The sequence below is a fragment of the Cetorhinus maximus genome, chromosome 10 (assembly GCF_964194155.1).
Source record: "Cetorhinus maximus chromosome 10, sCetMax3.hap1.1, whole genome shotgun sequence".
Classification (NCBI taxonomy): Eukaryota; Metazoa; Chordata; class Chondrichthyes; order Lamniformes; family Cetorhinidae; genus Cetorhinus; species Cetorhinus maximus.
In genome coordinates, this window is record NC_135888.1 from 21160344 (window position 1) to 21186457 (window position 26114).

Here is a 26114-nt window from a genome sequence, read left to right on the forward strand (position 1 = left end):
ATGTCCTACCACCATCCTCCCACTGTTGACCTCGGTGCATTGGCATGCCGGCGCTATCACCTGAGACTGAATGCGGATGGACTCCTCCGTCATCTCTAGCAATCTGAGGAACGCAGCTGACATTGCTTCCTGATGTCCCCGTGATTGTTGCTGCAACTCCACCAACTGACTTAGGACCAAGTTCAGAGGTTCATCACCTGACTCGGACTCAGCAGAATCGTGGCCTCCAGCAATCCTCCGAGTGCCGGCTACCTCAGATGTCCCTGACTCTGCCTGCTGTGTACCAGATTGTGACCCCGAGGCTGCATTAGATCTATATCCCACAGAGGTGTGTGTCTCTACGCTGGTGGAGGATGTGAGTGATTGCTGTGATGGGTCTTCAACGGTGATGTCCTAGAGTTCCTCATCTGAGGTGATGTCGGGGCTCGAGCTAAGGGCTTGGCTGGTTGAGGGCCTCGGGTGCTTCGCAGGGGCGCCCATGAAAGAAAGCAGAGATAATTAGTGCATGGCTGGCAGCTGTAAAACAGAACCATGCACTCTCAGTATCGTTGTCTGAGGGATGAGCTGGTGCAAGATCCTCACGTGGGTGTTTGCCACCGACCTCGCCATCGCTGCAGGCACAGTCCACGTCCTCTCTGGCCAGCTCAATGGCTCTGTTCTCGAATGCAGTGAGGTCCTTGAGTTCTGGCATTCCACCCCGATTCTGGGACCTCTCCCTGTGATTGTGTGCAAGTTTGTCCTGCATAAGGACAGATGGAGAATGTGAGCAGGACACATGCCAGGGCAAGTGGTAAGGATGCCTGGCATGGGTGGTGATTGGAGCCATGGATGCAAGCTCCAGAATAGATGAGCCCAGATGGAGAAGGTATGTGTGAGAGTGAATGGTAATGTCCCTTGAGCTGGCAGTGTGTTATATGCCTGTGAATGTGTGATGGATTTGTGAGTGTGTTGGTTGAGAGTGATGAGATGATTGACTTACCCTGGCAGAACAGATGAGATCATTCATCCTATTTCTGCACTGGGTGGCTGACCTCCTCTGTGCAGCATTAGCACTGACCACCGCCTCCCAAGCCGGAGTGGTGAGGTTGGTGCACCTCCTCCAGCCATCACGGGGGTAGAGGACATCCTGGCGGGCCTCCGCGGTGTCCAGCAAGCGTTCCAGTGAGGCGTCAGCAAACTTAGGGGCTGCTGTCCTCTTGACTTTCAGGCCTGTGCCTTCAGTGGATCAGTCCTGGGCTGCAGACATAGAGAACGCTGTGCACGGCTACTGTTTAAATATGGTGCCCAGAGTGAGACAGTGGTGAACTCATGGTGGGGTGGGAAAATCAGAAGCCGCCCGCCCGTGACCTGGAGCGTTTCCCTTGGGGCATAATCAATTAATGCGGTGGGAAGTGGACAATATGGTGCGAAAACCCGCCATTGAGGCTGGTGGGTAAAATGCCGTTTTTCACGCCCGCTGCCACACTTGGTGCACCGAGGGGGAAATCCCGCCCTGAGCATTAAGCCTTTGGCACTTATTCCTTCTTCACGCAAAAATATAAGGGGCTGAATCTTTAGCCCGGCAGGCGGGCACACGCCCGACCCGACCGAGCGTAAAACGACGCGCGAAGACGTCGGGCGAGCGTCCTGACGTCATCACGCAGTCGCACGATATTTCAGTCGGCAGCCTTTTAAGAAGAAATTATTCGTCCAGCCTTACGGTTGGCGGGCAGGCGAAAAAGCCAAGCGGCCTTTGCAATTTTTTTTTTTTGGAAACCTCATCCACGGGCGGGGTGAGGTTTTCAACAGCCCCACATAGGCCTTTAATTGGCCAGCCAGCGTGAAATCACCGTGCGGCCCCAGTCGCGGGCAGCAGTCGACTTCCCGACCGCCCCCTGCCAAGCCCGCCCGACAAGGGCAAAATTCTGCCCAAGAATTCCAAAACTTATTGAGAGTTTGGAAGCTTAACTACAAAGCTGGATTTCGCCACCATTTTGATATTTAAATAATTGCTGTGTGTGGCCGGAAGAAAATGTTCAACGTAGATGTGATTTACCATTCACTCCTTCAAAACTATTAGTGTTCATTTAGAAATATCTAAAAATATAGTTGATACAATAGTTCACTGTATTGGTGCTCCAACACACTGGGTCACTGGAATGAAAGGGAAGAGAAAGTGTTACATTTATAATGTGCTTATTGTATCTCTCTCTAGGGAATGTCCCAAAGAGCTTCATTGTTAGTGAATTACTTTGATGTGCAATTACTATTGTTATGTAGGCAAAGAGTATTGGGATATAGGTTCTCGTCTGCAATATTTGTTTCCACACTTGGCAGGTTCCCAGTCTCCCTTTTACTGCCAAGAGGTTCCCTGCTGAGATGGGGTTTTAAATCAAAGAGGAGAAAATGAAAGAGCGGGACCCTCGAGGCTGTTCACTCTCACTTTCTAACAGCCGCTGGTACAGTGGAATGGACAGGGCTTGGGAATGGAGCACCTGCCTGCTTTCTGACCTGAATAATGAAGTGCATTGTCCACTGGGGGAATCAAACGAACTGAAGCAATATGGATTGAAAAGCTCTGAATGTATTTTACACGGTCAAAAAACAGAATGAGCAGAACGTTCTCAATCCTAACTTTCCTGACAAGGATTGGGAATTTGTTTCGTGAGGAGAGTGCTCACTTCTTGGCTTAACCGATTCTTGTACTTTCTTTGAAAATTAAACTTTCCTTAATGCATTGGCATATTAAGCCAAGAAGTGAGCACTTTTCCTCACGAAACAAATTCCCAATCCTTGTCAGGAAAGTTAGGATTGAGAACGTTCTGCTCATTCTGTATTTCGACCGTGCAAAGTACATTCAGAGCTTTTCAATCCATATTGCTTCAGTTCTTTTGATTCCCCCGATGGACAATGCACTTCATTATTCAGGTCGGAAAGCAGGCAGGTGCTCCATTCCCAAGCCCTGTCCATTCCACTGTACCAGCGGCTGTTAGAAAGTGAGAGTGAACAGCCTCGAGTGTTCCTGCTCTTTCATTTTCTCCCCTTTGGTAACAAGGATCAGTTGTTCTAACTGTTTAACTTTCCATTGCCGTCAGCAGCTAACCCATCTTCAGTTCAAACAATTAATATAAATCGAACTACCTCCATCCATAATAGTGTCAAGCGATTTACTCTTTGAGGGAGCAATTTTGACTGTTCCTCGATGTAGAACTAATACTGGTTAAGCTAATCCAAAAAATCATGACTGGTCATATTACAATTTTACAGAAGGTGCACTGTCTCAATGATAGTGAAGTTATAAAGAAATACTTCCTATTATAAAAAACTAGACCCCTTTCCAGTCATCTGTCAGCTTCCAGCTGTTGGCTGCAGAATTTTCAGGTAATGGGTTACGCTCTGGAACTGATTCTGTGTTAGGAGGCAGGATGAAGAACATTCAGAAAGAAGGATTTAACAGGTTTGCTTTGGGGAGGACTAGGCTCAGGCCAGTGAAGTGGTCCAAAGGTAAACTGTGCTTCTGAAAAGTCCTCACATGTCATATTGACCAGTGATTGAGGAATTAAGAATGAATCCCACTGCCTGTGAATGGAAGGGTCCATGGGAATTGGGGAGAGTGATGAAATGCAGCACAGCACACCTAGTCAGAAGAGAGATGCATTTCAGCTGTAAAGCAGATTAGACTATTGATCCTCACCCTCAGATTCAAAAAATACAAAACATTCATTGATTGGTCTTCATTCATCAAATATTCATCATTGACTGATCGGACTGAAACTTAATCCACTAATTTAGGATTTCAGAAGTGTATAGCGTGTTTTTTTATCTTTAGGACAGGTATATGAATTGCAATGGTTTGTTTCAGGTCAGTTGTAGGACTGAACCTTGAAATTTGGCAACTTAATTTGAGTTCAATTTTGACACTTTAGTGCAGGAACAGAAAGCAGTACAAACCAGTAAAGAAACAACAGCCCATGCGATAGTTAGTCAGGAATGCATGCAGGTTAAAGAATATGATTTATTATGTGTGCAAATTTTCAAAACTTTTCCAATTCTGAATTCCCAAATGATGGTTTGCTAGGTTGCAGATGTCAATTATTTCCTCTGTTCTGAATTCCTGTTTTACTTCTGAACACCTCTGATGTTTAAATGAAGCTCTTGAGACGTTAGTTAGCTGTTGTGGAAAGCTGTGCTGGGTCACTTGTGAAGTGAATTGTTGGTATTGTCAGGCGGGCAATTCAGAATACAATTCCGCACCTCAAACATACTCCTGTCAGAGACCATTTGGGATTTGATTTGTGTTTCGGGAACTGGGCTATTTGGAGTGAAGTGTGGTTGAATGAGACTGTTGACTTAGTGAGATGAATGTGCAAGGTAATGCTGGTCTGGACAAGGTGAACATACTATTTTATTGAGCTGAATGTTTTTAGCCATACTGGTTGGTGATGTCATTGTTTAGGGAAATGTTAGAATATTTTAAGTGCTAGGATATAGAGATACTGTTAGCAGATATGATTGCATAGAAATTACTTCATAGAAACAAGCTGTTTAGTCTCTCTTTGTGTTTATTTTCTACAGGATCTGTAGTCCTACAGATACTTGCCTGTCTTGCTTCCATTTCCTCCATTCCCTTCAACCATCTTTCCAAACTATTAAGTGTTGACACAGGGTTTGGTTCCATCTGTGGTTTCCCCATTTCAGAATGGATTACCGGCTGTGAAAAATGGAGTGGATATCTTTGACGGCCAAGGCCCATCTTTTTCAATTTTTAGGCTGCCTGTTTTATAAATGGCCAACCAGCACTCCCACCCAAAGCTAGTTTGGAAGCTAGTGAAATGTGCAATATAGAGGTCCTTAAATGGACCCGCTGCTCCAAAAACATGCTGGAATCTTTTCTTTGAGGAGTTTTTCAGTGAGAGTGCATCCCCACACTCGACAAAAGAATAGTGGTCTGCTGCCAGGCCTGTTCTCACTTCGTCCCTCCCAACCTCCCTGAGAAGGCTCGACCTGCTAGAAGGTTCCGTGCAGAGGCACCCAGTTCTCGGTCCCCCTAAAACCGGCAGCAGGATCAGAGGTTTGGCACCTGCAGCTTGCAGCTTAATTAAGGCTCAATAGTCTGGACTTCTTGTTTTCCCAGCAGTGCCTTTTCCCAACATTGGTCTTTTCCGACATTGGATACCGTGGACGTATAATGTCTACTCAAAGTCCATTTTGGGCTGAAGTTAAAATTTACTCTGCTTCAGTCACTAACTCTGGTAGTGCATTCCACATCCTCTCTCAACTCTTTGTGTAAAGAAGAAGGAAGGTTCTCCTGCTCTCTATCCTAAAGCGTTCACATTTAAACTGACATAGCAGTGACAGCACAGAAACAGGCCAATCAGTTCAACTGGTTCATGCTGATATTTATAATCCACAGTGAACCTCCTCCCAACCCTCTTCATCTAACCCAATCAGCAGAACCTTCTTTTCCTTTCTCCCTCATGTTTACCCGGCTTCCCCTTAAAGCAATATTCACTTGTTCTAGATCCCTAATCCCTGGAAACTGGGTGCCGGTTAGCTCAGTAGGTTGCAGCATGTGCCTAATAGCTCCAAACCACTGATCTGCTGCTGCTGGTTTTGGGAAGCCGAGAATTGGGCTCAATCCATCTACTTGGGGCTTTACCACTTCAACTTGGCCCAATGTGATTTTGTGGCATCATGGAGCCACGATTAACAGCCCTCGGACAAAGAGGACACTACATGCAAAGAGGGAAACAAAAACAGAAAACGCTGCAAAAACTCAGCAGGTCTAACAGCATCTGTGGAGAGAAAAAAAACGAGTTAACATTTCGAGTCCGTATGACTCTTCTTCAGGGCTCTGCTGAAGGGTCATGAGGACTCGAAACGTCAACTCTTTTCTTCTCCGCCGATGCTGCCAGACCTGCTGAGTTTTTCCAGGTAATTTTGTTTTTGAGATGAATGTTTATACTAATGCTTAGCTAAGAGAGGTTATGAACATCTGCTGGAATTAAAATAAGTTTTTGTGGAAAGATTAATTATAAAATAACTTTGTCTACATTGTATGAGCAGGTTCAACATATGTGATATTCTAGTTGTGTTGCTAGAGAATGAACAATAGCCCACATGACATTTAGTCTTAAACCTGAGAGGAGGATTACATGGTGGCTTTCTACGCTTCATTGTTGAATGGACCTCTTTATTTGACCTGAAATGGAAATGTCAAGGATATGATATGGTGTCTATGATATTAATCAAGTTGTTACTCCCTTTACCACGGAACGCAAGGTCGGCTTTTCATGTTATCTTTGTTTCTAGCAACAGTGTGCGGCCAACACAGCTCGATCCCTGGTGTGAGGGTATGTGCCCTTGGACTACATCGTGGAAGCCAGCACCATGCAGTCCATGGGCATATACACTTGCCTCAAGGCTTTGTTCATCACTTGCACCACTTCGCTGCATCGATGGAGCCAGATAAACGCATTGACATCCCTGAGGTTCTACAAGATCTACTGATGGCACTTCTCTCCTCTTTCTACAGGGCTTCATAGGCCCACGAGGGTTAATGGGTCTTCCGGGAGCAGACGGAAAGCAAGTAAGTCTTTATTTTGCTACGTATGCTGTATATAGATCTAACATTACCTCTCTGAATAAAAAAACAGAAGGAAGCAGTATAAATGTTGAACAACCTTTGCCTTAGCACTTTCTAAAGAGAAACTGCTCTGTAATAGTTCCCTAGTTGCATTATTATTGTATCCACCAGCACATTAACTTCCAGCTCTATAATTTGGATTTTCACCTTGGTATTTGCCATGTCAGTTCCCTACTGGTTCGTGTAGGTGGGAAGTCTTCCCAGCAAGTGGGAGCAGCAAGCCTGAGAGGATTTCAACCTCATAACCACCTGTTTCCCTCTCTATTTCCACCTCTGCAATTTCACCCGAATCAGCCCCTGTCTCAGCTTATCTGCAGCTGAAATTCATATTGAATTATCTTTGTTACCTCCAAACCTGACTATTCCAACACACCCCTGGCTAGCCTCCCACATTCTGCACTCTGTTAACTTGAGGTCATCTAGAACTCTGCTGCCCGTGTCTGAACCTGCATCAAGTCTCGTTCTCCTATCACCCTGACCTACATTGGTTCCCAGTTAAGCAGTACCTCACTTTTAAAATCCTCATCCTTGTTTTTGAATCCCTCCATGGCCTCACCCCTCTCTATCTGTATAATTTCTCCCAGCCCCACAACCCTCTGAGATATCTGCACCCGCCTAATTCTGTCTTCTTGAGCACGCCTGATTTTAATCACTCCACTATTGACAGCTCTGCCTTTAGCAGCCAAGACCCCGAGCTCTGGAATTCCCTCCCTACACCTCTCCGTCCCTCTCTACCTACCTTTCCTCATTTAAGACCCTCCTTAAAAACTACCCCTGACCGAGCTTTTGATCATCTGACCTAATGTCTCCTTATGTTTCATAATGCCCCCGTGAAGCCCCTTGGGACATTTGGTGCTATACAAATACAAGTTGTTGTTGAGTGAGACCAGAGAGTAAGATGGCATCGATTGCAAAAAGCTCACTTGAGGCACCGGGCTTTTTCCTTCAGTAAATCAGGCACAATTTCCACTGTCATGTGCTCCCTCTGGGTCCACATTCAGGTAAGGTTTTCTTTACAAAAACTTGCCTTTTTAGTTGGCGACCTGCAGAGGTCTGTGTAAGGACAGACCATGGTAATTGTCTTTTGTACCATTGCTTCCCTCTTTAGGTTGGTCATAGTTCCATATATGAAGCACTTTGTGGGCATAACTCTCCCGTCCCTCCTTCACCATCACCACCAACTCCGTAAACCTGGGGGTTCTTTTTTTTTTTGGAGTTTATAATTTTCCAATCTGCCCTGGCAAGTGTTACTGTGACATACTTCCTTATAATGTTAAAGAGACCCATTTCCAGCCCAGCACCATGTTTAATAAGTGACCTCTCATGGTTCAATTGCATAAATTAAGACCTGTTGGAAGCTGGCGAGTGGCTGGAACTATTGACACCACAAACTTGTCCATGATGTTTTCACATTTGCCAGACCAACAATATCTACAAAACAAAAATCCAGCTGGAAATGAACCCATCCATCTGGTGAAACCTGAAAATGGAGCATACATGTGTCTAGATGTTGATTTTGTAACAATAAGTGCAGTTTATTAATGATCCCATGGGTATGATTTTCCCTGTGGGCTTCAGGGAAGCCACCTGTGATTTATCTCGAATTGGCCAATTCGAGGAGGGTGGGCTCACCGTCCAACTGAGGACGGCAGGTGGACTCTCAAAGCAGGGGTGGGGAGGGCGGGGTGCCAGTGGGAGGCCTTCAGCTCAGAAGCACCAGCAAGCTGCCTTTTCAGGTAAGTGAAGGAAAGCGTGCCCCAAGATGGAGGCGCTGTCTCTCCAACGTTTTAAAATTTAAAATATAAAAAGCCCTCAGCTGCCAGGCAACCATTTTTGGTGAGTGGTGGGGGGGTTTGGGGAGAGTCGGGGGTGGGGAGAGTTGGGGTGGGGGGTTGGGGAGAGTGGGGGGGCGGTGGGTATACCCTCCATACAGTGGTTTGTATCTGCAGTTGAAGGCAAGCAGGAAGGGCCTCTAAGCCAGCCTGGAGCACTGCAACTCAATATCCCCCCCACCCCCACCACACCTTCCCAACAACCCTTAACTGCCGTCAGGAGGTTACCTCTAGGCAGCTGCACTGTTCCCCGTTGCCTCTGGGGATCTGGAGGCTGACCGGAAAATACCAGTTAGCCTCCGACAATAGGCTTTAAATGGCCATTAACCAAGTCAGTTGGCTACCTGCCGCTGGTGGGCAGGGGTATCCCTGCCCTATCCCTTCCCCCCTCCATCATGCCTCCAGGAAAGTGGTAGTGTGATGATGCGGGCAAACTGGCACACTGACTGCAGCTTGAATATTTGCCTCTGTGCCCAACCCCATCGGCAGCTAATAGTCCCCCCCCCCCTATATTTTCACCAACATACTGCAGAATACTGATCTACAAAGAAATGGGGCTGCTGATGAAATACATTGGTGTATAAAATACAAAGGTTGGACAGGCTAGGCTTGTGTCCGCTGGAGTTTAGAAGAGTAAGAGGCGACTTGATTGAAATGTATAAGATCCTGAGAGGTCTTGACAGGGTGGATGTGGAAGGGGTGTTCCCTCTTGTGGGGGAATCTAGAACTAGGGGGTCACTGTTTAAAAATAAGGGGTCGCCCATTTAAAACAGAGATGAGGTGAAATTTTTTTCTCTGAGGGTCGTGAGCCTTTGGAACTCTCTTCCTGAAAAGGCGGTGAAAACAGACTCTTTGAATATTTTAAAGGCAGAGGTAGATAGATTTTTGATAAAGGAGAGTGAAGGGTTACCGGGGGCAGCGGGGGTACAGTCGGATCAGTCAGAGGTGGATAGATTCTTGGTAAGCAAGGGGATGATAGGTTATCGGCGGGATGCAGATTTGAGGTTACCATCTGATCGGCCACGATCTTATTAAATGGTGGAGCAGACTCGAGGGGCCGAATGGCCTGCTCCTGCTCCTTGTTCGTATGAACCGGTAAGCATAGCGACAGCGCCTTGTCTTTTAGACATATTACCCTCATTTTCCTACAGCTAGAAATGCTTCAGCACAGTCACATTTATGGGGAAGTATAAACTAAACAGAGTTATTTACTCAGCTTGCAATTCAGTGTAAAAAAAAAAATTCCTTCCTTGCCTTTTATTTTGTCTGGGCTGTAAAGTAGAAAATTCACGTCACATCAAAGTATTAACCCCTTACGGAGGGAAAACGTAAATGAAATGTCAGCACATTTTTCAGATAAAGGTAAGCAATTTGATTCACGTCTTCTGGAGCACAATCTGACTTGAGGTCCCTTTAAAAAAAAATGTAAGTGTTGGAGGTGGGATGATCACATACACGTCAGGGTTACCAGGACTCAAACTAACTATTATCTACTCAGCTCATATAAGTTGGGGGGTTTCTCCCCCACATCGGGCGGGCGTGGAGGGCAGGCCCGGGAGCTGCTGCGCAACAGTCCCCGCCGCCTGTGATCCCACGCTGGCTGGCCAATTAACGGCCAGACAGCGTGAAATGATGACCTCAGCGCTGCCGGGGTGGGGAGCGGGAGGAAGGCGAGCGCTGGGGTGTGCGCACATGCGGCGGCGCACTCACTAGAAACTCCCTGAAGGCACAGAGCTGCCACAGGGGAGCTGAAGATTTTTGACCTGAGAAATAGAGAATTGAAAAAATAAGGAAAACGCGTCCCCTCACGTGACTCTGTCGCAGGATCAGGAACGTGCTAAAAATGAGTTTTTAAAGTTTTTATCCCGTTCTTAGATCGCTGGTCGAAACCTCATCCCGCCTGTGAATGAGGTTTTGCAAAAAAAAATGCAAAGGCCGCTTGGCCCGTTCGCCCGCCCGCCCGCCAACCGACCGGTTGGACGGGCAGCGAAAAATTCGATGTAATTAATGGATTAACAGCCTTAATAGGCCTTTTTGTTGGCGGGCGCGCTGCCGTCTCTCATGTGATCCCGCCGAGCGAAATATCGCGAGAGTGCGTGGTGACGTCGGGACGCTCACCGCTCTTTTACTCCCATTCGGGCTGGGCGCACACCCACTCAACGAGGGAGAAATTCTGCCCATTATTTGCAATGTTGACTCTTACCCAGTGTAGCTTGCACAGCAATAGAAGCTATTAAGCTTAATACACTGAACTCCTTACACTACAACATCGTCATCATTGCTAAATAAGGCTGGGATTTGTACCACAGGAAGGTTTTGGTGGGTGAGTAGTTGTGTGAGTTACAAGCTCAGCCTGCACACCCCTACACACCCCCCCCTCCCACCAGCTCTACAAATGAGGCCTAGTATTATATGGATTCCCAGGCCTCATTTAAGTCCCATCCCATTCCAAGCGGGGATTCGGCAGGAAGTGGTGGAAAATTGCGAGGCGTAGGTGACAAGCATTGCGTGCCTCTGCCCCCTTCCCCCCCCACCTCTCCCCACAGGGTCTCATCGTCGGGAAGAGGAGCGAGTCTGTGGCAAGTGAGACCTAGGCTTTCCGAGACGTGGTAGGAGCACTCCACCAAAAGTTTTAGAATTTAGAAAGCTTACCTGTTCTGGCCCTGAAGAATCTTCCCAGCTGGCTTCACCAAGTGGAAACACTGCTGCAGCCTCCCGCTCAGGCCGCCAAGTTAAAATTGCAGACCTGCCCCAAATACGTCATTGGGACCTGACGCGTATCTGTGCACAGGGAGTCCATAAGCTTTGGTGAGATGCTGCTTGAGTCGACCAGATGTGCGCCACCCGCCTTATTGAGAGGATAAGACACGATCTTTATTCAAGCCTGAAGCAAGAGTTGGGCCCTTTACACATGTGGGCCGAACACATGCTTGCAGTCCCCACTGCAAGTTGTGTTTATCCTGAGGCAGCCAATACCTATGACAACACACAGAAAGTTAAATTGTTTGCCTTTAAACAAGTGCTGGGAGGAGAAGGAGTGTTTCTTTCAACCCCACATTTAACCACCCTCCAGAATGCCACTGCACCCAGTCACTAGAACCCCTCCCTAGAAACTCCCCCTCCCAGCCTCTAACCAACCTCCAATTTCCCATTGCCAAGATTCCTGACACCCACCACCCCGCCAGTCCCAGGCTAGCTGAACCCATGATCAGGTATCTCAACTGTGTAAGCCCTCCTGCCAAGCTACCATTCTCTCTTGACACCCAACCCACCTCCCTCCCAGGGCAGTGATCCCTCAGGCCTTCATGCACCTGTGGGGACACCAGCAAGTGCCTGAGCTTTTGTCGTCTGCACTTTTTTGGCCTCCTCCCACTGCACCATCTCCATTCTACTGATGTCCAATATCCAGGGTTCCTGAGACAAATCCATTTGGGTGCAGGATGTGTATGCTGACAGGAGGACTGAATTTCCAGATCCCTATCTTGTTTTAACACTTACTTGGCAACCATGTCTTTGATGCTTGGAATACTGAACCATTGTCCAATTGGGAGAGCAAGTACAAGCTGAGGCAGACCCTCTCCCTATCATCAGGCTGCACCATTATTACCCAGCACGAGATGGACTTCAACAGGACCAAGGTTTCCAACAGCAGATCCTTCCTTCTTTCAAGGTGCATTGCCCTCTTACCAAGTGAGGTTTTCTCCAGCAGCTGAGCTGAGAATTGATCACATTTGCCAACTCAGGCAAACAAGTCATGTCCCCAAATGAGTGAAACTTTCAGCCTGCTGGTTGGAAGACAGATTACATAGGATTACATATGATGTATGGCACAGAAACAGGCCATTTAGACCAACCAGACCATGCCAGTGTTTACGCTCCACCCGAGCTTTGACCCATCTTTTCTCATCTTAATCTACCGTGGTTTTCATCATTCCCTTCTCCCTCATATGCTTGTCCAGCTTCCCCCTACATGCATCTATACTATACATTTCAACGACTCCCTGTGGCAATGTTCCACACTCTCACCACTCTCTGGGTAGAGAACTATCTTCTGAATTCCCTGTTGGATTTCTTGGTGTTTCCCTTATATTGATGGCCTCCAGTTATGAGCTCCCAACAAGAGGAAACATTCTCTCTGTATCCACTCTATCAAAGCCTTTCCTAATTTTAAAGACCTCTGTTCGGCCATCGCCCAGCCTTCTCTTCTTCAAGGCAAAAGACACCGGCCAGAATTTTCCAGCTGGCAGGATCTTCCAGCCCCACCGATGTGAAGGGAGATTTCAATAGCTTGCCGGCCCCAGGCTTGAAAATTCCGGCCGCCCAGTCTGTCAATCCTTTTCTTAAATGCAAACCCATGCATTTCTGGTATCGTCCTTATAAGTCTTCTCTGCACCCTCTCCAGTGCCTCTATGTCCTTTTTATAACATGGCGACCAGAACCATGTCAGTACTCTAACTGTGGTCTAACCAAGATTTGGTGCAGGTTGAGCATAACTTAGATACTTTTCAATTCTATCCCTCTAGCAATAAAGCCTAGGGCTTGGTTTGCCTTTTTTTAATTCTTTTTTATTAATTTATGGGATGTGGGCTTCAATGGCTGGGCCAGCATATATTGGCCATCCCTAATTGCCCTTGAGAAGGTAGTGGTGAGCTGCCTTCTTGAACCTCTGCAGTCAATGTGGTGTAGGTACACCCACAGTGCTGTTAGGGAGGGAGTTCCAGGATTTTGACCCCGTGACAGTGAAGGAACAGCGATATATTTCCAAGTCAGTATGGTGAGTGACTTGGAGGGAACTTCCAGGTGCTGGTGTTACCATGTATCTGCTGCCCTTGTCCTTCTAGATGGTAGTGGTTATGGGTTTAGAAGGTGCTGCCTGAGGAACCTTGGTGCATTCCTGCAGTACATCTTGTAGATGGTACAACTGCTGCTACTGTGCGTCGGTGGTGGAGGGAGTGAATGTTTGTGGATGGGGTGCCAATCAAGTGGGCTGCATTGTCCTTGATGGTGTCAAGCTTCTTGAGTGTTGTGGGAGCCGCACTCATCCAGGCAAGTGGGGAGTATTCCATCACACTCCTGACTTGTGCCTTGTAGATGGTGGACAAGCTTTGGGCAGTCAGGAGGTGAGTTACTCATCGCAGGCTTCCTAGCCTCTGACCTGCTCTTGTAGCCACAGTATTTATATGGCTAGTCCAGTTCAGTTTCTGGTCAATGGTAACCCCCCCCAGGATATTGATAGTGGGGGATTCAGTGATGGTAATGCCATTGAACGTCAAAGGGCGATGGTTTGATTCTCTCTTGTTGGAGATGGTCATTGCCTGGCACTTGTGTGGCGCGAATGTTACTTGCCACTTGTCAGCCCAAACAGAGATATTGTCCAGGTCTTGCTGCATTTGGACACAGACTGCTTCAGTGTCTGAGGAGTCGCGAATGATGCTGAACATTGTCCAATCATCAGCGAACATCCCCACTTCTGACCTTATGCTGGAAGGAAGGTCATTGATTAAGCAGCTGAAGATGGTTGGGCCTAGGACATTACCCTTAGGAACTCCTGCAGTGATGTCCTGGAGCTGAGATGACTGACCTCCAAAAACCACAACCATCTTCCTTTGTGCTAGGTATGACTCCAACCAGTGGAGAGTTTTCCCCCTGATTTCCATTGACTCCGGTTTTGCTAGGGCTCCTTGATGCCACACTCTGTCAAATGCTGCCTTGATATCAAGGGCAGTCACTCTCACCTCACCTCGGGAGTTCAGCTTTTTTGTCCATGTTTGAACCAAGGCTGTAACGAGGTCAGAAGCTGAGTGGCCCTGGCAGAACCCAAACTGGGCATCAGTGAGCAGGTTATTGCTAAGTAAGTACCACTTGATAGCACTATTGATGACCCCTTCCATTACTTTACTGATGATTGAGATTAGACTGATGGGCCAGTAATTGGCTGTGTTGGATTTGTCCTGCTTTTTGTGTACAGGACATACCTGGGTAATCTTCCACAAAGCCAGGTAGATGCCAGTATTGTAGCTGTACTGGAACAGCTTGGCTAGGGGTGTGGCAAGTTCTGGAGCACAAGTCCAGTACTTCAGTACTATTGCTGGAATATTGTCAGGGCCTATAGCCTTTGCACTGTCCAGTGTCTTCAGCCGTTTCTTGATATCATGTGGAGTGAATTGAATTGGATAAAGACTGACATCTGTGATACTGGGGACCTCCAGAGGAGGCCAAGATGGAGCATACACTTGACACTTCTGGCTGAAGATTATAGCAAATGCTTCAGCCTTATCTTTTGCACTGATGTGCTGGACTCCCCCATCATTGAGGATATGGATATTTGTGGAGCCTCCTCCTCCAGTGAGTTGTTTAATTGTCCACCACCATTCATGACTGGATGTGGCAGGACAGTAGAGCTTAAGACCTGATCCTTTGGTTGTGGGATCGCTTAGCTCTGACTATCACTTGCTGCTTATGTTGTTTGGCACACAAGTAGTCCTGTGTTATAACTTCACCTGGTTGACACCTCATTTTTAGGCATGCCCTCCTACACTCTTCATTGAACCAGGGTTGATCCCCTGGCTTGATGGTAATGGTAGAGTGGGGGATATGCCAGGCCATGAGGCTACAGATTGTGTTCGAGTACAATTCTGCTGCTGCTGATGGTCCATAGTGCCTCTCGGAGGCCCAGTTTTGAGTTGCTTGATCTGTTCGAAATCTATCCCATTTAACACAGTGGTAGTGCCACACAACATGATGGAGGGTGTCCTCAATGTGAAGGCGGGACTTCATCTCTACAACGACTATACTGGCATGGACAGATGCATCTGTGGCAGGCAGGCTGATGAGAATGAGGTCAATTATGCTTTTCCCTCTTGTTGGTTCCCTCACCACCTGCCGCAGACCCAGTCTAGCAGCTATTTCCTTTAGGACTTGGCCAGCTCGCTCGCTCAGTAGTGGCACTACCGAGCCACTCTTGGTGATGGACATTGAGGTCCCCCACCCAGAGTACATTCTGCACCCTTGCTACCCTCAGTGCTTCCTCCAAGTGATATTAAACATGGAGGAGCACTGATTCATCAGATGAGGAAGGGCGGTACATGGTAATCAGCAGGAGGTTTCCTTGCCCATGTTTGACTTAATGCCATGAAACTTCATGGGGTCCGGAATTGATCTTGAGGACTCCCAGGGCAACTCCCTCCCAACTGTATACCACCTCTGCAGGGTCTTTCTTGTTGGTGGGTCAGGACATTCCCAAGGATGGTGATGGTGGTGTCTGGGACATTATCTGTAAGGTATGATTCCATGTGGATGACTATGTCAGGCTGTTGGTTGACTAGTCTGTGAGACAGTTCTCCCAATTTTGACACTAGCCCCCAGATGTTAGTAAGGAGGACTTTGCAGGGTCGACAGGGCTGCGATTGCCGTTGTCGTTTCCGGTGCCTAGGTCGATGCCGGGTGGTCCGTCTGCTTTCGTTCCTTTTTTGAGGCTTTGTAGCGGCTTGATACAACTGAGTGGCTTGCTAGGCCACTTCAGAGTCAACCACGTTGCTGTAGGTCTGGAGTCACATGTAGGCCAGACCAGGTAAGGATGGCAGATTTCCTTTCCTAAAGGACATTAGTGAACCAGATGGGTTTTTACAACAATCGACAATCATCATTAGTCTTTTAATTCCAGATTTTTATTGACTTCAAATTCCAGATTCGAACCCAGCCCAGAGCATTACTCTAGGTCTCTGGTTTACCAGTCCAGCGACAATACCACTATGCCACAACCTGTGGCACAACATTTAACGGCTGATGTATTTATACTCTGAGATCTGTTCAGGGGAGAAAGTAATTTAAGGGCAGAATTTTTAGGCTGTCGTGTGGGCACATGTCCAACCCGATGGGACGCGAAACCGCGCGGGATGACATTGGATGAGCGTCCTGTTGTCATCCCACGCTCACGTGATATTTTGGTTGGCGGACGTGCGCAAAAGCCGGAAGCGCACCCGCCAATATTTAAGAGGCCTATTAAAAGTCATTAAAGTTGTCATTGTCTCTGATTTTTCGTGGTCTGTCCAACCTTATGGTTGGCGGACAGGCGAATGGGTCAGGCGGACTTTGCATTTTTCATGAAACCTCATCCAAGGGCGGGATGAGGTTTCCGTTATTAAATTAAAAAAAAAATCTATGGACAGCATTCTTATCATGTATATGTTCAGGTGACTGATTGTGATGCTTGGACATTTCTTTTTCCTGATTTTACAAACTTTATTTAACTGTTTTCAAGTCTTCAGCTCCCTGAGGCAGCTCTCTGTCTTCAGGGGGCTTTCATTCAGCCCGTGCCCGCGCTTCCGTCAGCGCCTGCCTTCCTCCCGCCCCTCCTACCCAGGCAGTGCTGAATATTTCAGCGCGTGCTTTGCACTGGCCGGCCGTTAATTGGCCAGCCAGCGTGAAATCACTGTCGGGGGCCGATCGCGGGCAGCAGTCCGGTTCCCCAGCCGATCCCGGGTCCGCCAATCGTGCCCACCTGCCAACCTGAAAATCCTGCCCTAAATTTCTTACCGGCATGGTCGTATAAGGAATCCCAAATTTGACTGATTATAATTTAATGCGTGGTAGGTCGTTTCCTTGACCAGTAATCGCTTTTTTCTACTGACCTTGTAGTTCCCGTATTCACAGCACTCTGATTATCAGTCCCTTATCCCCAAGGCATGTTTGAACAAAATAAAGAATTCGCACCATGACTGGCATCAAATGACTGGACAGATTGATGCAGCCAATAATCCACAAACAATAGCACAGGCTCCCTCCCTAAACCTAAAGTGGTTCACAACAAGCCATCCACTGTCAGGAAAGACTAACGAGAAAACCCCTCAATCCCTCAAAGCATCAGGAATATTCCGCTTTACAGTGGGCCGGTTTTAAAAGGTGGCACTGCGCTTTGAGAATATCACTTACCAGTCTTACGGACGCCACAGTCAGCCAATCATTGAAGTCTCTGGGATCAGGTGGTGTTGGTGGTGGATGTTGTCAACCGTCGCAGTAAGCTTTAGTGAATGAGTTTGGTGCTTGTTCATGTTTCAAACAACGGGATGAAAGCACATCAAAGGAACGTGCTGCATCTCGAATTCCAACTGTACAAGAAGCTTGGAAAGAAGTGCCCATTAGTTGCCCAAAGACACCACATTCTTCCTGAACTAATCCTCGCACGAGATCAGTCATTGATTTGTTTTAATAGCAGTCATTATGTTCAAAAGACAGGAAACATCGATGCAGAAATCGAGAGAAGCTGTCACCCCCCCCCACACATCCACACTAAAACATAATTAACCATAACCCAGTGACTTCCATTCTCGCTCCCATTTTCCCCGCTCGCTCAGTCCTTTAACCACAATTCGATGGGTCGCCCACTCGATTTCTTAACTACAACTGGAAGATTGCATCTCTCCAGCTGCCGCTTACCATTCTTACTCCCCACGTCTCTGCATTCCCATTTCTTCAACCACTTCCTTACCACTACGTTGTTCCGGACCGTAACTGCTTACTTTCACCTCTGGATCTATTTGTCTTTCTACCCCGCCTAGACTTGCACCGTCGAAGTAATGTGACCTTGCTATTCTTCCTACCAAGATATACAACCTCACAATGCGTTGAGCTTTATTTGCCAAGTATTTTGCCTATTCTGCAAGTTTATTAATATCTTCTTTGAGTATTGCTCAAAAAAAGAGACATGTCTAAGCTTTCCATCCTGCACTCATCAGGACACACAAGAATATCAATATAAGGGGGGAAACAACCATTTATACCGTATGTGAAGAGTCTGCTGATTGGTGGGCCAGTGGCATTGCCTTGGAGACTGCACCACTGATGGTGACTGGCAGTTAACTGCCAAGCATAGTTTGAAATTTAAACCAGGCAGCTTGATCCTGATTGGTCAAGGCATTGCCCTGAGGAATGTTAAATAATCCCCAGTGTGCTAAGAATTATGCTGACAACCAATTTAAAAGTACCAATCGGGCTCGCAATGTGGCACGTTTACGTGTACTGGAAGCTACATATATTAATACACAGGGCACTGTTCTTTGCAGGCAGAAAGAACTGTACATACATTGTTATAAAAGCAAAAAACTGCGGATGCTGGAAATCCAAAACAGAAACAAAAATACCTGGAAAAACTCAGCAGGTCTGGCGGCATCTGTGGAGAGGAACACAGTTAACGTTTCGAGTCCGAATGACCTTTCAACAGAACTAAGTAAAAATAGAAGAGAGGTGAAATACATACATTGTGCCTGTTTCAGCTAAACAAAATAAGTGACAGCCATTCACTGACCCATTCCTCAGGGCACTGCCTTGACCAATCAGGGTCAAGCTGCCTGGTTTAAATTTTAAACAATGCCTGGCACTTAACTGTAAGTCACTATCAGTGGTGCATTCTCATGGCAACGCCACTTGCCAACCAATCAGTGGTCTCTTCACATACAGTAGAAATTGTTGTTTTCCCCCTTATACTGGTATTCTTGCAAGTGTCCTGATGAGTGCAAGATGAAAAGCTTAGATATGTCTCTTTTTTCAGCAATAATACCTTCCTGTAAATTGTTGGCGTCTCCCTCAGTATTGATAATCTCTGGCAATTTTTTCAGCCGCAAATTTAGAAATTTTATTTTTGATTACAAAGCATAAATTATTAATGGAAATTGTCATCAGCAGTAGTCTCAGCATATATATGGAGTTAGGTCACAGATCAGCCGTAATGTAATAGAATGGCACTGAATAAGGTGATGGACTGAATGGACTCCTCTGGTTCCTATGCTCCTATGAGCACTCAACTTCCAACACTAAAACGTAGAAACAGCCTCTGATTTACTTCACATTAAAAGACTGCTTATAATTCTAGAGATATTCTTGTCAGTGAAGTCATCTCAGTGGACGCAAATTAGTGTCCCAAGAGGTTCAACTAAGCAGGCGCACTTTGGACTGTTTCCAAGTTCTTGTCCCAAATTCCTCGTGGAAACATAATTTGTCTTTATTGTTCTTGAGGAGTGTGCATCTGGCGACTGTTACACTCAACATTCTGGGAGTTTGCTGGAAAGATAAACTAAGGAATTCTTTTGGATGGGTGGAAGGTTCTGAAATATGATACTAATATTTTACTGGTGTTTTTACTAGCACTGTATAATACTTTATCCAGTCCCCATGGTTTACAGCAATTTATTTCTCATTGAAGCGTAAGTTTGTTACTTAATTAATCATTTATACATTATCATTGTGGTGTCGCTGACATTAACTGACAGCAATCTATACTCTCCACTAAAGAAGCACGAACTGTGATGTGAATGGGTTAATATTTGTGTCTCAGTGCTTCCTAATTGTCCATTGTACAGTACAGTAACCTCCTCAGATCAGGCAAGTTAATTTATTGAGCTGTTGATATTGGCTTCGCTGCTGCATCTAATGCAGATTAGTATGACTAAATTGTTGCAGAGAATTTGATTAACTTGCACATATTTTACAATGCATTTAATTTAAGAATTTTTTTCCTGGATATCTGTGCTCCTCTTATTATGGTCTCTTGTGCATCCCTAATTTTAAATGCTGCACTATTGATGACCACGCTTTCAGGTGCCTAGGTCCCAAGCTCAAGAATATCCTCCCTACACCTCCCCACCTTGTTTTCCTCCACTAAGATGCTCCTTAAAACCTACCTCTTGGTCATCGGCCCAAATATATCCTTAGTAGTTCAGTGTAAAATTTTGTTTTATAATGCTCCTGTAAAGCACCTTGGTAACTTTTATTGCATTAAAGGGGCAATATAAATATAAGTTGTTGTTAAAAGTAATTTTCAGCTTTTGGTTAGGACGATAGTGAATATCTAATATCTGTTTTAAAAAAAAGTTGAGGCTCCTGATTGTTGGAAAGTTTGATCAAAGAATCTAATCACACAGCGCACTCTGCCTGTGATGTTAAGCACTGCCATCGCTTCTTTCCAGGGAAAAATGGAGTCTATTTCACGATAAGTAACCATGCAATAATAACCCTTTACATTGTGAAGTTGAACATTCAGCTGAATAAAGCTTTCCATGTTGCAGTGGTCTAATGTGTGTGTGTTTTTTTTCCCCTTTATTTTGCAGGGCATGCCAGGAGAAGCAGGGAAGAGGGGCAAGATGGGTAGGCCGGTAAAGATTTTCTCCATTTTTCTTAGCTGTTTTGTCTGAAAGTGCGAGGCAGTGATGGACAGCAATGCAAATTTAAAACAAAACTTGCAAAAGAGACTGAGCAATGGATGAGGAAGGGGAAATTGCAATGAGAAATATACAGCCACACATCATATTTAATTTATAAGCTGCTCAAGACTGTCTCGCACCTTTTAATTTGAAAGAAAAATATTGAGACAGCTGTACCAATTGTTTTTAATTCTTTCTCAGGGTGCGGGCATCACTGGCTAGGCCAGCATTTGTTGCCCACTCCTAAGTACCCTTGAGAAGGTGGTGGTGAGCCACCTTCTTGAACCGCTGCAGTCCATGTGATATAGGTAGACCCACACCCACAGCGCTGTGAGGGAGGGAGCTCCAGGCTGTTGATCTAGTGACAGTGAAGGAATGGCAATATAGTTCCAAGTCAGGGTGGTTTGTAGGTTAGAGGGGAACTTCCAGGTGATGGTGTTCCCATGCATCTACTGCCCTTGTCCTTCTAGGTGGTAGAGGTCACAGGTTTGGAAGGTACTGTTGAAGGAGCCTTTGTGAGTTGCTGCAGTGCATCTTGTAGATAGTACACACTGGTGTCGCTGCATGCCAGTGAGTGGGGAGAGTAAATGTTTATGGTAGCGGCTGGAGTGCTGATCAAGTGGGCTGTTTTGTCCTTGATGGTGTCAAGCGTCATTAGTGTTGTTGGAGAGGTACTCATCCAGTCAATTGGAGAGCATTCCATCACACTCCTGACTTCCACACTTTGCAAGCTGCCTGTCATTAATTACCTACTTTATAATTCTTAGACAAGTTCCTGAGCCTCAAAAGATGATGTAATTACAGTACCAAGTTAATTGCAATCTATGCATGTGTTGACATTGAGTGTGAGGCTGAATGACTCACTATTTTAACATTCACAAACCAGTGGCTTCTATCCTTTATAAACAAAACCACAGGGGCTGGAGATAGGCTGATATAAAACATTAGTGTATATATAAAATACTTTACAGTGCAGCCTTTGTAAGAATAAGAGTCCCCATAAGAAACCGAGACATTTTTATGAGTTCCAACAGTAAAGCTGTGCAAAGATACACTTGCATTTGCAAATAAATGTTTTTTTTGGATGGGGATTATGGTAGAATGGGAATTCAACATTTGGAATGCAATGAATGGACCAGGATTTTTGCATAATAGGAATGAAATGTTTTACATCTGTGCTTGGAGCTGTGGAGGGAGCGAATGGAAATTAAACATTGGAAGACTTTGTGCTTTGTTCAAGTGTTCGCTCATACAATTCAAACATACAAAAAGACAGCAATCTTTAACGATGCTAATGGTCACTGAACACCTCCTGTTTGTGAAATATAGCGGCTGTAATCCTTGTTCTCACAGATAGAAATGCAACCTGTTCCACTGTGATTTGAATCCAGTGTGGTCTCCTAGTAATTCAGGACCCAGATTTTATGGTCAAAGATTAAATATTGTTATGTGATTGTAATTAAATGCACCATGTGCTAAAATGTAAGATGTTCTGTGGACAGAAAAAAAACCTCACAAAACATTGTGCTCCAAAGAATGCACGCTAAGTGAATAACTTGGACTCAAGTGATGAGAAGTCATCTCGGGACAATAGTGAGTTGGTGGAGTGTAACGTGGGCTGTCAGTTCCCAGGGACTAAACAACTTTTTTGATGATTTCTGCTGCAGCAGGGCAGACCTATGGCTTCACTTGACTCCCGGTCAGCTGGTTAATGATGGATTGATGTGACCGTGGGTGCCTGTAAGCCTGAGAATTTGGGCATAATGCGATTGAACCCCCCCCAAACGCACCCCAGTCATGTGCAATCACCGGAAGCACGCCTTTCCAATGTGTTATAAATTGTGGGGGGGGGGGCAAAATATTGTCAAATTTTAAACGTAACTGAGTTGTTCTGTTAATAGTATATTAATTGTGTTTAATGGTATGCAGGTGGTGGACACTAACTGGGAATTCACTTGTGCCCCCATAAGAAGCAACAGACTGAAACTGTGGCAGATGGGTTAGCAGGCGCATGTTTATGTCTAATTTTGTAAATGGGCTGACAAGTAACACTTGCGCCACACAAGTGCCAGGCAATGACCATCTCCAGCAAGAGAGAATCCAACCATCGCCTCCTAACATTCAATGGCATTACCATCTCTGAATCCCCCACTATCAACATCCTGGGGGTTACCATTGACCAGAAACTGAACTGGGCTAGCCATATATATACTGTGGCTACGGAAGCAGAACAGAGGCAAGGAATTCTGCAGCGAGTAACTCACCACCTGACTCCCCAAAACTTGTCCACCATCTACAAGGCACAAGTCAGGAGTGTGATGGAATACTCCCCACTTCCCTGGATGAGTGCAGCTCCAACAACACTCAAGCTTGATGCCATGCAGGACAAAGCAGCCCACTTGATTGGAAATCCATCCACAAACATTCACTCCCTCCACCACCAACGCACAGCGGCAGCACTGTACCATCTACAAGATGTACTGCAGGAACTCGCCAAGCCTCCTTAGACAGCACCTTCCACGTTGGGGGTGGGGGGGCACGCACAGCTTTTTGGGTGAAAACTGATTCGGATGAAGACTGTTAAATAAGCTTAAAAGATTGTGCAGACTCAGGCTTAATGTAGTTATGGATGTTGTTGTATTTCATTAAGGCAGGCGGTGAAGGATAGAACTTGAGCATATCTTTACACAATTTTATATGTGTTTTTTTTAATTTATTCATGGGATGTGGGCGTCGCTGGCTATGCCAGCATTTATTGTCCATCCCTAGTTGCCCTTGAGAAGGTGATGGTGAGCTGCCTTCTTGAACCGCTGCAGTCCATGTGGTGTAGGTACACCCACTGTGCAGTTAAGGAAGGAGTTCCAGGATTTTGACCCAGCGACAGTGAAGGAACGGTGATATATTTCCAAATCAGGATGATGAGTGGCTTGAAGGGGAACTTCCAGGTGATAGTGTCCCCATGTGTCTGCTGCCTTTGTCCTTCCAAATGGCAGTGGTTGTGGGTTTGGAAGGTACTGTCTAAGGAGGCTTGGCGAGTTCCTACAGTGCATTTTGTAGATGGTACACATTGCTGCCACTGTTCACCGGTGGTGGACAGAGTGAACGTTTGTGGATGGGGTGCCAATCAAGTGGGCTGCTTTGTCTTGGATGGTGTCAAGCTTTTTGAGTGTTGTTGGAGCTGCACTCATCCAGGCAAGTGGAGAGTATTCCATCACACTCCTGACTTGTGCCTTGTAGATGGTGGATAGGCTTTGGGGAGTCAGGAAGTGAGTTAATCATCGCAGGATTCCTAGCCTCTGACCTGCTCTCATAGCCATAGTATTTATATGGCTAGTCCAATTCAGTTTCTGGCCACTGATAACCCCCAGGATGTTGATAGTGGGGGATTCAGTGATGGTAATGCCATTGAATGTTAGGGGGCGTTGGTTAGATTCTCTCTTGTTGGAGGTGGTCATTGCCTGGCACTTGTGTGACGCAAATGTTACTTGCCACTTGTCAGCCCATTTACAAAATTAGACATTATAAGCATGTGCCTGCTAACCCAACTACCACAGTTTCAGTCTGTTGCTTTTTATGGGGTCACAAGTGAATTCCCAGTTAGTGTCCACCACCTGCATACCATTAAACGCAATTAATATACTATTAACAGGCGCAACTCAGTTACATTTAAAATTTGGCAATTTTTTGCACTATTTGTTATGATTTCTCCCAGATTGAGCTATTTTATTGGGTGGAAATCATGCAGAAACGCATGTGCAATATGTACATTATACTACCTGCAACGTGGGAGTCCAGCTTTATTACATGCAGATCCTTCACTGGCAGGACATTGACCCAGTGACAGTGAAGATATATTTCCAAATCAGATGGTGTGTGGCTTGGAGGAGAACTTGCAAGTGGTGGTGTTTCCATGCACCTGCTGCCCTTGTTCTTCTAGGTGGTAGAAGTTGTGGGTTTGGGAGATGCTGTCAAAGGGGGCTTGACAAGTTACTGCAGCGCATTATAGATGTTGCACACTGCTGCACCAGTGTAAGTCAGCTAATGACATGTGTAACCAGTTTAGACCCAGGAATGTGATCATGCAGCAGCTGGTTATCAGCGCTGAACAACCTCCTAAGCATCCATTATGGGGGAGGGAAGTGCGCGCTCATTACGAGCAAGAAATGCGCCAGCTGCCATGTTGGTATAGGAAAAGAAACAAGCATCCATGGCCATGCCTGAAACATGCCCTTTGCAAGCACCCCATGATCCCCAAACCCTTTCCTTTGTCCCACATATCTCAGAATCGCTGTGACACTATCAGTGGCCCAATCTCTCTCCCCTCTTAAAAGTTAGCTTGGAACACAGTTCTCTAGCTCCAATACTTCAAGCCTCACCATTCAGGTGCAATGAATGTAACTCTGCACTTAGCTCCCCCGAACTCCTGCACCTTACACTTTGACTTGTTCTAAGTTCAAAGTTCAGATTTAAGCACGAGTATGTAGTTCTCTGAAAATGAGAATGTGGGTCAACAAACCAGTTAAATAAAAAGGCCAATAGCATCTTATGGTTTTGTAGAGTTAGAGGATAAACAAATAATGATGAATTTATGTAAAAAGATGGGTTAAAAACCTGCTCTGTCAACCGTGTAATATTAGGCAGACAAACCATGGCAATCTATGTTTGAGTGTTTCAGGTCAGACATTGGCATGGACATTGTTCTAGTTTCACGGATGTGTACCCTCATCTACAAAGCTCTGGGGTATCTGCCTTTTCCTTTTGACAAATCCCTTTGATGAACATCCCAAGTATTTCAGTTATGTCCAGACAAACCCCATGGAGGGAGTTCCTGTGGGACAGGTCATACCCTTTCACCATTTGTGAACTTCCCTCCTGGGTGGAAATTGGTCAGAGGTTGCAGACAAGTCCTTTCCACATAATCCTCTCCCCTCTGCCTTGTCACTGGGAGAAATGGTGATTATCATTGCAAGGAAACAATCCACAAATTGTTACAAATAGGCAGATGTAACTGGAACTGCAGAAAGACAGCTGCAGATGCCATTTGAAAGAAGTTTACATTTGCAGGTGATGTCCAATTGTGCACCATTGTATAAAGGATGTTCTGCATATATATTGAATAATTCTGCGACTTTAATGATGTGATTTTTAAATGACCATTTATAGAATGTTTTTCAAGCTACTTTTACTTTGCTCAAACCTTACATGGAAGCTGAAGGTTTGATGTAAACCTAACCAGATATTGTGCACTCTTGGGTAGAGATTTTGATCTCTGGTATTATTTTTGAACACTTTGCAATCCTGCCAATTTGGAGTTTTCTTTGGTGGCAGTATGCCTTGGCAATCTTTGACAGCTGTGTGTTCAAACCTAACCTTTTTTCTGCAAGCCTTCATGTTGCTGATTTGTTTTCAACAGACCTGGCATACAATTTTAGAATGCTTACCGCGCAGAGGAGGTCATTCAGC

General features: G+C 45.8%; 1 protein-coding gene across 2 annotated transcripts in view; it reads left to right on the plus strand.

The window, feature by feature from the left end:
• The window catches only part of col27a1b (collagen, type XXVII, alpha 1b), a 605111-nt gene that overhangs the window by 189343 nt on the left and 389654 nt on the right, over positions 1-26114 (plus strand). For both annotated transcript variants that reach the window (XM_078550110.1, XM_078550108.1), the window contains exons 11-12: positions 6515-6568; positions 20559-20603. In XM_078550110.1, the coding sequence (XP_078406236.1) occupies positions 6515-6568; positions 20559-20603 (99 nt within the window). The remainder of the gene's footprint in view (positions 1-6514; positions 6569-20558; positions 20604-26114) is intronic.